The sequence below is a fragment of the Oreochromis niloticus genome, linkage group LG6, assembly GCF_001858045.2.
Source record: "Oreochromis niloticus isolate F11D_XX linkage group LG6, O_niloticus_UMD_NMBU, whole genome shotgun sequence".
In the NCBI taxonomy this organism is placed as follows: domain Eukaryota; kingdom Metazoa; phylum Chordata; class Actinopteri; order Cichliformes; family Cichlidae; genus Oreochromis; species Oreochromis niloticus.
In genome coordinates this window covers 31982866-31996959 of record NC_031971.2, presented here as the reverse complement: position 1 = coordinate 31996959, position 14094 = coordinate 31982866, and the positions used below count along the sequence as shown (strand labels likewise).

The 14094-nt window shown below is 41.7% G+C and overlaps 1 protein-coding gene across 1 annotated transcript; it reads right to left on the bottom strand.

Moving 5' to 3' along the window:
* Positions 1–181: 181 nt before the first annotated feature.
* Positions 182–13920, bottom strand: epn3b (epsin 3b). Its single transcript, XM_003450029.4, has 12 exons — positions 13567–13920; positions 8825–9059; positions 8495–8653; positions 8181–8264; positions 7755–8052; positions 7318–7436; positions 5889–5975; positions 3563–3686; positions 3294–3464; positions 2838–2933; positions 2139–2432; positions 182–2044 (listed from the first exon to the last, which is right to left on the bottom strand). Exons 2-12 carry the CDS (start codon positions 8891–8893, stop codon positions 1752–1754), a joined length of 1794 nt encoding a protein of 597 aa, XP_003450077.1. The 5' UTR covers positions 8894–9059; positions 13567–13920; the 3' UTR covers positions 182–1751.
* Positions 13921–14094: the final 174 nt, after the last annotated feature.

Below are 14094 nucleotides of genomic sequence, written 5' to 3'. Positions count from 1 at the left end.
GAACTTCAAGTGTGCTGACTACCAGACAAGTAACCTTATCTGTCTTATATCCCAGGGGTGATGTTGCCCAGACTGCATTGCTGCAAAACATGCAGGGCATTAAAACCGTCTTACACAGCACTGCCATCTAGTGGTCATAGTTTAAAAGAAGGGTTATAAAAAAAAGACAATACTTCCGACATTATAATGCAAACACCATCAATTTATTGGTATAATACTTAATAATACAGCAATATCATTCTGTTAAATACATATGTACTAAGCCTGTGTGTATCTATAGGCAGGCATTTCACATTCAAGTCCAGGTTCAGTGCAGTAATGACCAAACATCTCGGATTCATCTCAGATTCTCTTGTTCCTAACACTGACATGAACAAGGAGCAGAGGAGAAGAGGAGCTACAGCTCAATAAATTATATTATAATCTCTAATAATTTCATTTTATATCTGTTCCTTTACGTCTCCTTCCTTCCTTGTATATGTTCTCATCGTCCCATCGTTTTTAATCAGAAAAAAATAAAATCCCCTATTCTCCTGTTTATTTTTAAAGTCAAATACTTTTCTATTTAGTGAGGTTGAATCGCATTGAAAGAGGGACAGTCTCCCTGAGGTCCTCCTAATTCAGGGGTGGCCAATTCATTTTCCCAAAGGGCCACATGAGTAACTGGGACTGTTGTGAAAGGCTGCGCCCCATAAGCATATACAGAGTTGACATTATTTCCCAGCAGAACTGAATTCGGCTTATCGGTACAGCCCTCCAAACAGTCTCAGTTTCTCATGTGGCCTGTGGGGAAAATTAGTTGCACACCCCTCCCCTAACTGGTGCTAACATGCACTGACTGGGAATGCATGGTGGGTAAGATGTAGAGACAGGCACGGGGGGTGGGGGTTAAATAAGTGATCAGTGATCACTTTAGATCCAAATTGTAATGTTGAACTTAGGCTAGGCTAGTCCAGTTTTGAATCCACCAGCATCATGTTGAGGCTTCTTATCTTGAAATATAAATAACCAAGCTAACTTAGGATCAGATGCTATTGAGATTGCAAGGTAGCAAGACAATGCAAAATATATATTATAATGTAAAGGTAGGAGGGAACTGATTAGTTCTTGCCTATGCTTTCTTAAATCTTACAGTACCACACTTTTGGACTTTCTCAAATGACAGAAAGCTCAAGATGTCGACTTGTTGAAAAAAGAGCATCTATTTGAAGAGCTCATCTCAGGTGCTCAGGAGAGTAGCGTAGTTTGGAATCCTGGGTGGGGAAGGCATTCATGCTTTCGTCGGTGAAGCAGCAGCGGTAAGGATCCTGGTGAAGCTTCGTAGACAATCAAAGAGTGTGGCTTCATCCCAGGCTTTTAAAGGAAAAGTTCAGGAGTGAAAAGATACTTGGAGTTGTCTCTTTTGATGGGGAAAAGGCATTAGAGGGACTGTTGAGATACACCCTGTTAGTTTGGTGCAGTGAACATGTTTGTGTCTGTGCACCCTAAAGTGCGCCTGAGTGCATGTATAGGTGTGTGTGTGTGCGTGAGCGAGCTTTTCTTCAAGAGTTCAGGTTAAGTAGCAGCTGTTGTGTCCTTACAAAGACACAAATACATCCCATCCGAGTCCACTTCAAGTGTGCACAATGACATCAGACCAGGACCCAGTTCAGGCTCGTTTAAACTAGTCTCATTGCAGTTAGCATAGATTAACCCAAAAAGAGTCAGTTCTGTCTCCCTCTGCAGACCAGAGCTTGCAAGATGTTAGAGTCTCAGAGGAAAGGGTTGTGACTGTGTGTTTGTGACTGAGTGCGGGGTGCTGGTCGTGGAGAAAGGGGAAGCAGGGGCTGTGGGAGGTTAGAGGGAAGGTCCAGGAGTCCAGCAGGAGGTTGTGTGAAAGAAGAGGGGAGGATGGGAGGCTGGTGGAGCAGTGGAAGGGGCAGCGACGGGCTGTAGGACAGCATGTGGGGGGGCAGTGGGGACGTGGAGGACGGTCGCATTTGGTTGAGGGTGAGGCGAGGCTGGTCGCAGTGAAAAGGGTTGGTAGGAGATGGTGCACTCAGACCTGTGAAGACAGAATTGTGCCACTGAAAAACTGAAAACTAACAATATCACAGTAATATTTCTGTATGTATGTAAGTTTAACAATTGTGTTTTACCTGAGAGGAAAGGGTTATTGTGCGTCTTTGTAGGGGGGTTGGGGGGTATCAGAGTGTCTAAATTCACCAGCGAGGCCCCCGTAGGTCCCAGAAAAGCCTCTGGAGTCCGACATACACGTGTTGCCGGGGCACTGAGCGGGGGTGCTAGCCGTGACAGGTCAAACATCTCCGGGCTGGCTGAATCTCGTCCGTTTACCTGGGGTTTCACCGGTGGCTCCGTTCCAAATGGGTCCTGCTTGGAGTCTAGACCAGAAAATGGGTCAGACTCTGGTTTTGTCCCAAACAACTCTGCATCTACACGAGGCAGAAAAAAGGATTTTAAAATTAGATTTTGATGAAAGATAATATAACATAATGTTAAATGCTGTACAAATGAAAAAACAAAAACAAAATGAAGAGTTTCAGTGAGATTTAAACTTTCAGAGCTACAAAATTGTCACGAGAAGTTCAAAACTCGTCTCTTGTAGGTAATAAAATACAAGAGCAGAAATAAGTGCCATGCCATTACTTTGAACGGTATCACCCCAGTGACAAGCCATAGTACCTCTAAAAGTACAATAAGTATCACAGGTACCACAGGTATAACAAAGATCATGTTGTATGATGTTATTGTTACTGCAGCCACCCGTGGTACATGCTTCTGTCAGGATTAAATCTTACAGTAAAGCCCACAGTTCTCTCTTTTATGTACAATAGTACCTGTGGGACTTGCAGGTTGAGGTGAGGACACTGCGGGAATCTCCTGTTTAGGTTTCTCTTCTTCATGTGCAGCGAATGGATCCGTCCCATCAGCATCTACACGGAAAAATGAGAATTGATGAAAACAGCACAAGTGCTTGTGTTTTTGGATTAAAACAATCAATATATATATGTGTGTGTGTGTGCGTGTGTGTACTAGGTTTACATATCTTTATGGGGACCAAAACTTGGAACTTTACTACACTTGTGGGGACCAACAGCCCTTATGGGGACAAAATCCCCGTCCTCACGAGTTTGAAGGCATTTGTGAGAGTGAAAATGTGGTTTTAGTGTCAGGGTTACAATTAGGTTACGGTTAGGGTTAGTTCATTTTTGATGGTTAGGGTAAGCGGCTAGGGAAAGCATTATGTCAGTTAGATGTCCCCACAAAGATATGAGATGTCCTAATGAAAGCACCTCCATCTGTTGGGCTGTCCCACGCATGATTGACAGGACTGCAGGAACCAGGCGCTGCTTCCCATGGGTCTTTGCGTGAGTTGGTACAAGGAGCCCAAGGATTGGATGTGTTGTTGGAGGAGGGAGGGGCTGTCCAGGGGCTACCGATCACAGGAGTGCTTGAGTGGACTGCTGTTAGGAGAGATAAGATTCACTTTGAAGATGCTGTTTTGAATGCACTCTTGCATCACATTGATGTTCATGTAATGCGTCTGTGATGATCCACCTACCTACAGAGTCCCATGGGTCAGAAGAGACATTACTGGTGGGCTGAGCAGAGTTCCAAGGGTCACTAGGTGGCAGAGGGGGCTCAGATGAGGATCCAAATATGTCAACTAGGTCCAACATGGCAGACTACAAACAAAGGAAAACGTCTCAGGATCAGACATTGCCTTATTTGATTCCAAGTTTGTGTAACTTAATGAGAAACATTCAAAGCACCCAATCCTACTGAGGACAGCCGGAGAATTCACAGAGTCAGTGTTACTGTAAAATCCACTGACAACTGTATTAACACTAATGATTTCACTTTGTATTTAAATGAAGTTAAATGAATTGTCTGAGGAAAAATGTGTTATGTAAATATCTGAGAGTCAAACTGAATAAGAAACTGTTGTACACTGAAAGTACTGAAATGTGCACTTGATGGTGTTCCAGTTAAGAGTTATTGATCTGTTACAATTTTCAGCTCTACTGAAATATAATGTTTCTTTCTGGGAAGAGAAATCTATTCAGTGTTCCAAAAAAAGACAAACACAGATCTGCTTTTTGGTATTAACTCATGAAAAGAAAACATCCATGGTATTCACAGAACAATGGTGACTTTCTAAAGTCAGACTGAATCTGCTGCTCTGTTTATTCCCTTACCAATAAAGAGCTTACTGTAGCTCACTTGAAAATGTTTTGCTTCTTTGCAGTTATGTTTCACTGCTGCTGCTGCTGAAAACACACATTTACAATTTCTCCAATAATTTCTGGCATCCTTCTGAGTTACACAGTCCATTGCTCTATTACTGTAGAGTATAATTTATTAATAAGAACGCCACAGCATCTGCATCTTGCATCTGGTGTTTGTGCTGTATGCATGTTGTAATGAGCATACATTATATAATGAAATGAAAATTGCTTGAGGTCATTCAGAAACGGTGTCATCGTTTCATAAATTTCTCAGGTTGTACTGTTTAGAGACCACTCTGCAGCACAGCAGGTGCAGAAGAGAATCCTATAGGAGAGTAAACAGGAAGATATCTAACTACAGAGAAATGTCTATTTCTGCTCATAGAAATATCACTCTTGGCTTTTGCTTATAAAGCATCACATGGAGCTTATATGTTATCTTTCAGAGCATACCCATGTGGTAAAACTATATCATACTGGGCTGAATCTGCATTGTAATGACATGTTAAGTGGAAGTGTGAGTTAGCACATGGAAACAAACACCTAATTTTGTTTTCATGTATTAAAAATTGAAATGGCATAAAAAAAACACAAGTCACCACTGACATTTCACACAACTATGATGACATATGATCTACAACTTGAACTATGATGCCTGACTTTGTAATTCAGTCAAGCTTATTTTCTCAGTGCTCTTAGTTTGCTTTACCAGTTTTCAGTTTTAATTTTTTCAAATATGTTCATATCAGATTGTTGCATGTGAAAATTAACCGGTAGCGGGCAGAAATGTCCGTTTTATGTATTTAAATTTCTGCTCCACACAAAGAAGGGTTTTGCTTTTTGTAAATTCCAATGTGACACTAGGGAGCTGCTTTCACATGAATCTGTTAAAAAGAGAAAGGTTTCCTGAGAGCATCTTTCATATTAATTTGAAACAAGTATGTAAGAGCAGGATTTGTGTCATTACAGCTAATGTCAAAGCCAGTTAGAGTTCAATATTCATCGGTCACAAAGTGCAGACAGGTCCCCAGTGCAATTACACTGAAAACAGGATTAAGAGAAAGCTGTAAGTTTTAACTTTTTTAAGGAGGTAGTTAAAACAACCTCAGTGAAAGAGCCATTTAGAGATTAACTTTTCCCTTTTCCCTCTATTTTTCATGTTTTATCTGGCTTTATGTGATGGCATAACAATGATTTTGGCATTACACGACCAGTTACAAGGCTTGGGAACCTTTACATAAGACTGCCGCTGACTCTGATTGGCTTGTTGACAGGCCAATGAGTAAAGGAGCTGATGTGCTACAAGATAAGAAGTACGCTTTCAGGGAAATGTCATGCTGAGCTCAAGGTTAGACACGACAGAGTCATTATCATTCAGCAAGCACCTCTTTCTCTTCTCTCAGCTTTCTATTGTCTCTCTCTCAACACTCGATCATTAGGCTGTTTTGTTGTTTATTTTATTTTATTTTTATTTTTTTGGCTTGTTGTCCATCCCTGCCTCATAGTCTGCAGCCTATATTCAACTTCTTTCTCCAAATGCCTGCCAGCAACCACCTACAAATGCATCCGCCCACCTTTTCATACAAATACACACTCATGTTCCATGCATGTACCCACACACATAGCATCCATCGCATACACACACATTTTTGAACTCACCTCGTGCGTCCCTGACTGACTCTCTCTCCGGCTCTCATCCAGGGCCTTCTGTAACAGTGACTCGTCTCCTTGGCGACAGCGCTGCTCCTGCAGGGGCGGTATTGTGACATCATCAGCATTACCATCGTGGCAATGAGTGCAGACCCGCACACAAAAACTGGCATTGGTAAAACACTTTTCTACTGCTTGGCCCAGAAGACCGAACGCGGCACTGGTGGCTGTTTTGTACTGTTGAAATATTTAGTTTACAAAGAGCAGAAGCTGGGTAAGCACAAAGCAGGGAGAAAATCTTACAAAATTACACATGAGAGTTGAAGAAGTACTTGTATGAAAAATCGAAAAATCGTATGGGAAATCTGCACAACAGAGATCCCGATAAGGAGACAGGTGGTAAAAGCTGGAGAAAAGGAAGAAAAGGGTTAGTAAGACTGCCATTATTCAGGACTGTAACTGCCAAAATCCAAAATAAAGAAACACACGAATGAATGAATGACTCAAAATACAATTCAACAAGCCACTAAATGTGCTAAAGCAGTGTTAAAAATAAATGTAAGCGTTAATCAATTTACAAAATGCAACATAATTGTATTTCTGTTTAAATTTGCTTCCATATTTATTTACATCACAATAATGCGTCCTAACTCTACTTTCCCTTTAAAATTTTCCATCTGAATTATTAATTTATTCTTTTAGATTTATGTATTATGTATTAATTTCATTCCCTGCATCTTGTCAAGTCAATTACATTCCACTTAATTTTCTGTGTTTTATTTTTTGATAATGTGCTTCTTCTTTATTCTCCAAATGAGGGAGCTGTCATGTAAAATGTAAAGTTTGTGCCTGTTGGTTCACTGGCACCAGGTGCACCAACAGGACTGGAGGTGCTTAGCTAATGTAGCTGAAAATCATGCTCTCAGTTTGTACCTTTAATGACCAAGAAAATGTATAAATTAGAACAAAGATGAATAACTAAAAAAATGCAAATGACAAAAGAAATATCAAATTAATGTTACATTTTAAAAATACCAGGAAAATCTTAGTAAAAGCATATGAGCCATGTCGTCAAGTACACAAAAAGACACACAATATTTAATAACTGCTTACTTTAAGCTCTGAGGTGTGTTTCTGTGTGTAACTGCACATGCTCAGTTAGGCTAAGGCTTTAAGCAATCTGTAGTTCTGTGTCTCCATCCGTCTCTATGGTAACAGGGGAAGGAAGGGCTAGCTGAAGGTGGGCGAATGTTCAAAATGTTTGCAACATTTTCATTTTCATTACTGGAATCATCAAGAGGCGCTGAAACAAGTGTGGACTGAATACAGAGGACTTGTTTGTGTGTATATGTGGACAGGAGCTACACCTGAGGGCATTCACATTATCATACCGTGTGTGTGTGTGTGTGTGTATGTGTATTGTTGTGTGTTGTTTTACCTTCTGACTCTCCTCCCTGCTCATGGCTAAAGCCAGCTGGAGCTGTAACTCCTCTTCCCCGCTGGTCTGAGGTCGAGCCTGCTCCAGGTCTGAGGCGGCTCGAGGAGACGAGGACGAGGCTACGGAGGGATTTGGGGAGAATGGAATAAGACTGAGTTAGGAGAAACAGTTTATGTGGGGATGCACGAGCAGTTCCAGAAAGACAAGAAGCACACAAAGTATGGGGCTCATTTGAATATTTTCATGCCTACGCTGCAGTATTGATAATCCATGTGGTTGTCCAAAGTGCTGGGTGACAGCGCAAAAAACATTTAATTAGGGATGCAGCAATGATCCTGAATTTAAATGTGTATTTTTAACTCTTGATCTATTTATTCACAACTTGCTATCATACAATAGAAGGTGGTGTTTACTCACAGTTTACTCACAATACTCACAGTTAAAAGAAGACGGAGAGCCTCTGGAGCGGCTGAATTCCTCCCCGTATAGCACAGCCATGCTGGGCTGACTTGTGCGTCTGCCTGGGTGGTACGCTGGGGGTATACCTCCATAAACACCCCCACCCCCTCCACTGCCTCCACCAGCCATTCGCTCCTTGGTCTTAAGGGCTTGACTCCTCTCCTGGCGGAGCCGCTCTTCGTCCCGAAGGAGGCAGACCAGTTGGCGTGCTTTTTCCCTTACGTTGGCCCCCTGGTCTCTGCCATCACGATCCACATACTGAAAGTCGCGCAGGGTCTGAACCGCACACAAAAGACATCACAGTTAGTATAAAACTTAGCTAGCTGAGCAGACGCAGGGTTGTGGTTAATATGATGTGATCAATAAACAATGATCAATCAGCTCTTTTAGTTGCACTCCAATACCTGAATAGTGAACGCGTTCTCACGGCACTGCTGGGCCACCCTTTCTGATCCTGTCTTCAGCAAGTAATCCAACAGTGTCAGGGCCTGGAGTCAAATCACGATTAGCACATTTATTCCCAAATATTTTTGTTGTCAACATATTTTGCACATTACAACTGAACTTTTGATACAAAAGAACAAAATTTAAAGATGCGTGACTGTTGTTCAGTGGAGTGACTGAGTGTCGGTGGATGGCCAACAAGTAGAGAGAAGCTACAGTTCACAAAGTCAGATTAAACACGAGACTCAACACTCATGTCTTTTCATGAAATCACCTTGTAGACATGTCTCCAGTTCTTGCCGCTGTCATTGAGGCGCTTCCACACCATACCCATGACCTCAGCAAACGCCACCACATTGAAGGTTAAGTCAGCAATCTCTGACATGAGAGACGAGGATGGCCCCCATGGATCGTTTGAGGTGGCCTCGCGAACCTGCATGTTGGCAACACAGGAATAACATCCATTTATGTTATATGTCTGATAGATTTCGAGTGCTTATCTGTATGATGGTCAGCAGTGAAAGAAGCACAGACTTTTTGTTTTTAATCTAACATGACTAATGAACAGTGACACTCGAAGAAGATAGCACATTTAATACAATACCTTGATCTCTGCTTCTGAATAGTTGTGTACAATATTCTTCACCTGCCTGCGCAGGGCTGAGGTTGTCATGGTGACAGATGATGGGGAAATATGGAGGGAGAGAAGGCGATAAACAAACGGTCAACTGGTTAAGAATGGGGGAGAAGAGGGAAATGTGGATGGGAGGAGGGGAGGAGTGGGGAGGTAGCTATGCCAGTGAAGGCTCCTCTTTTCTGTCGGGAGTTGTAAGATGCCCCTGTAAGAAAGAAATGAAGATGATATATAAAAAGTATGAACGGTATGACTCTAGAAGTACTTTTATGTCTTTCTCGATCTGCCCTGGTTGATGCAGAAACATAATGCAGCCCTCGTCTTGGGCTTGTACACATCCAATCATCAAATCTCAAATACGGTATGTTATTTTAGCTGCTTTTCCAGATATGCAAGCTGCTTTGCAACCTGCCAAGCTCCTCCCTTGATGCTGTCTCTAATTTACTTGCTGCTCTGTTTGTTGTCACTGATGCCTGCTGTATTGTGGTGGTGTGCTTCTCTCCACACCTTCAGTTGACCTGTCATGATGATAGATGACGACTGTGAGTGATTACCAGACCAGATCCAGTTTTATATGTTGCACACAGTGGCTCGACATTTGAAAAGGTAGTGTAGCAGTTGCTGCTGTTGTTGCATTTGTGTGCTGTTTCCACTGTACTTCCATAGTCATTGATTACAGTTTTATATGTGCTGACTCAATCAGAAATCACCAGTAATGTATCAAGAAAACCATCAACAGACTGACGCTGCCCTCTAACTTGACCATCACCACTAAATACAACAAGCTAACTTAAAAGCTTTGATTTCTTTGTTGTCTGCATCAATTGGAGAACAGTGAAATGACAATGTAAACAATGACTGACTGAGCGGTTTCTAGTTTGTGCCCCATTATACAGAAGTAGGTCATACTAAAACTCTGGCACTCAGGTGTTTGATGAAGCTACTTGGTAGCTTATATTATTCAGGCCACCGTGCACAGTCTGTGTGCGCGTAGACAAACACTTGCAACCCAATTTTCTCTTCCAAATTCGTATTTCACAAAGGACATTAGGGAATTGATCATTAAGGTTTCCTGTGATACATTTCCCTCTGCCAGCGACTATAAGCTTCCACTGACACAGAACGTAATTAACCTACTAAACCAAAGCTGAGCTAGGGTGACCCCCCTAAATTAAATCTCTTTTCATCTGTCTTCAACTCACTAAAATGTCAGATGACAGAAAATATACTTAAATATATACTTAAAATAAAAAAATCCTTCTCATGACAAGGTAAGTCTTTGAGTTTCTTAGTGTTTGAATACATTGGCCAGATGTGGCAATCAAATATGTATCCTGTGTCTTTGTACCATAAAGAAACGTGCTGATCCAAGATCCATAACTGGCAGAGAGAGAGACGAAAACTCTCCACAATACAGATGAGTGTCCATCCCAGTTCAGTGTCTGCTGGTAAGAAGATCACCAGAGGGTATTTTAAAGACCTCATAGTATCATGTTATCCTAATGCTCTCAGACTGTAGGCTACTGGAGTTCCTACAGTTTCTAAAAGTAGGAGGCAGAGCCTTCAGCTTTCAGGCCCCTCTCTGTTTTTAAGACTAGACTTAAAACTTTGATTTTGGACCAAGATTACAGCTAGGGCTTGAGCAGGTGACCAGGAACCATGCTAAAGGTTTTGACTGCTGTAGGACTTGAGTGGATGCACTGAGTGCTTTTCTCCACTCACCACTTTTCATTATGTTTACATACCACTGAGACATGTCATTAAGTGTTTGTCTCTTCTCTCATTTATTCTGTATTTTGTTCTGTCTCACTATGCTCACTTTTACTTTTCTCTTTGCCGTCATCCTCCAACCGGTCACAGCAGAGGACTACCCTCCCTGAGCCTGGTTCTGCTGAAGGTTTCTTTCTGTTAAAAGGGAGTTTTTTCTTCCCACTGTTGCAAACTGCTTGCTCATAGGGGCTCATCTGATTGTTAGGGTTTTCTCCTGAATACAGTGAGGTACAGTGCCTCCAAGGTCATTATCCCTCTTGTGGCAAATATTTAAAGACTAATATTCAGGCTTCATAATATTGTAATTTATTTATAATATTTTGACGTGGTCACTCTTACAAAAGAGATTTTAGATCCGACTGAAATGCATCTTCTGACATAAAAGTTACATAAAATTTTAATAAAGAAATACGGGTAAAAAGTGATTCAGAAAAACAATTATCAGACTATAATGTAACACACTAGACAAAGCACACACATTTTCTTCTAATACTTTGATGGAAAACTATTTTTTTTATAACAGATTGCTGAGCAATGCAATAACAAGGTGTTATATAAGTAAAACACTGTTTATATAAATATAAACACACCTGGATATTGTATTATTTGATTCTGTGATAATGATAGTGAGCAATAGCACACAAGGAAAATGATGGAGTGGTTAACACATTTGCTTGGCACGCCAAAGATAACTGGATTGCTTCCAGGTGAAGACACAAATCCCTTTTGGGGTTGCGACAGTAAGGGTATCCAGTGAAAAACTGTACAACTCTGCCAAATCAAAGCTTTTATATCTTCTGAGATAGGTTATTTATTTATTAATTTATGCTATAGTTATGTTAGGAAACAAAAGAGTTTCCTTAAAGCCATAAAGCCGTCGCCCTGCTTGCAATTAGGCTTTTAGGGACTTCTATTTTAATACCAATATATAATATATTTGCCTATATCCTTTACATATAAATATTCGGTATGTTAGGGTATATTAAAACGAACATCAAACAACATATACAGATATTGACACATTTGTAATAATAGTTGGGTGCTATTAAATATTTTTAGTAAAATATTTCTTTCTGTATCATTTTGCTGCGTAAAAATATTTTATAAATTTGGTGCAGCACTTTAAAATTATAATTTGAAAATGAAACAAGATTATGTCATTCAGATGATGTATTCCTTAAGTAGAAATGTACTTCCATCCAACAATTCCTATATTTAATAATTTTATTAAATAAAAAAAAGACTACATAGTAAGTTGGAACTCCCAGTACAAGGACTCTGATATGAACACTGACCTACTGGGCATCTTGACATGTACCTGTAAGTACCATTCAGTAATCCATCCACAAATCTGCTGTGTTTAATTTGAACTTCTGCTGTAGCACAGCAGTACATAAAGACTGAAACAAGTCACAGGACGCCTTTTCCTGCTGAAAAGCCACATCAGCAGAAGCACAGAGGACATGAGATGCACACAGCAGGGACACAGAGAGCAAAACTCTGAGAGGATGATGAGTCTGAGAGGGTCCGTGCAAGAGGGAGAGAGGGAGTGAGTGAGAACGAAGGGCACAAAGAAGAAAGTGATGCTCAGCAACTTTACCAGTATCATCTTTCTGCACAATCATCTTCAGCTCAGATCCTCAAACACACATATGCGCCAACAAGCACAGGTTATTGCAGCCTGGTGCTTTCTACTTACATGAGATGTTTTAGACCACAGTTCTTTAAATCAACTTATCTGGAGATTTGACAGCAGAAACTTCACATTGTCGAAGTAATATTATATCTCTGTGTGTATTCTCAGCGTGTGTAAGTGGAAGGAATCCTGGACAAAAGGATGAGCTGGGTGAGAGGAGCTTTCATGAGTCTAACAAATACATTTACCCATTTCTAACTCTGCTATAACATACACCATTTGATTTATATATGAATCCCAATTTTCAAAGAGCAGGGGGTTTGTATAGTTTATTTCCCAGATAAGTCTGCACAGCTCACTTCTAATGCGTGTATCTAAGTCTCAGCACAGGGACAGCGCATCTATGAATAACAGCACTTCGGAGGTTTGGCTGGTGTATTGGTCCATTATTAGATCCATATCCATACAGTATGCACTATATCCAAATGACTCATCTGCAGGTACAACTCAAACAAAAGTTCCCTCTCAGTCATTAAATTGGAACCAGTACCCAGAGGAGTCACTTGATTACATCATAAAGTGAATTTGTGATGTTCAGCTCCTCGAGGTGAGAGCTGAATGTATCAGCGAATTTTAAAATGTCAATTAAAATGAACAATTATCCTGTGGAGAAAGAAAATCAAGTTAGGGTGATTAACTTTGACCATCTGACGCGTCAAATTGCTCAGACACGAACGTCACTCCGTCGGCCACGTCTGTAGATGCGCATGCGTGCTGTTGAAACAGGTGAAAACGTCTGTGTTTTTGTGGCTGAATATTAGAGCCCAGGGTTTGGGAATAAACGGCGAAAACTCCTTAAATCAAGGCTGAGATTGGAGGTCAGATTAAGCATCATCGCGTGGATTAGGGATAAAGACAGCTTCAGATTAATGTAAGCGGAAACAGGCATCATTTCCCCCAGAATACTCCCGAGTACTGCAATCAACATATTTTTTCAAGGGGCAAAGGAGAGGGGGCAAGGGGCCCATGGTGGGTCTGCATGATGCACCCCCCCCCACCCCTCCACACACACACACACACACACACACACACTCTCAAACACACCCCCTCTTGCGGTGGAAACCCTGTGCGGGTTGCCATGTGAAGCAGATTCCTGAGGAAAGCCAACTGCTGCTGGAGTTGTCTTCCATCAGAAACGCAACTGCTATAGCATAATTTTTGGACTCACTTAAGAGGAAAGTAATTTTCCAAGAACCTCGGGAAACTATATCCCTCTCCAGCATCACCCCTACAGCATGCAGCTTACCATGCCCACTGCTCATCTCTCGCCTTGCCCACTGAGCATCCTCGCCTCTCCGCTTTTTTCCTCTCCCAAGTCCTCAGCGTCGATAATATTCCCCCGAAATAAAACTGACTAAGCAGGACAACCCCAATTACCCTCCAGCGGTGCGCGTTTTGAGGAATCTTTGAACGGGGATGTCTGAACGGGGGGCCTGCCCTGGATGATGCGAGCCGCTCGGCCTGACAGTCAGTGGTAAAATCCGCATAGGACAAGGATAAGCCACAGCACACGGCTCTCTCACAGCCTCTCTCACTTCAGGCAGCCTCGTCCACACACTCATACAGCACCGGCAAGGCCAGGGACGCATAGCACACACAGCGGTCACATGGGTGAGCGTAAAAAAAGAGGCGGGGACGGGGGCGCCTCGTTTGCATACTCAGTGGTACGGTTACCTTACTATCATCCACTGATGGGAGTTACAAAGAGTGAATGAGGCAGGTAAATACATACAATACATACACAAAAATACTCCAAATCCACTGTGTCAGAGGA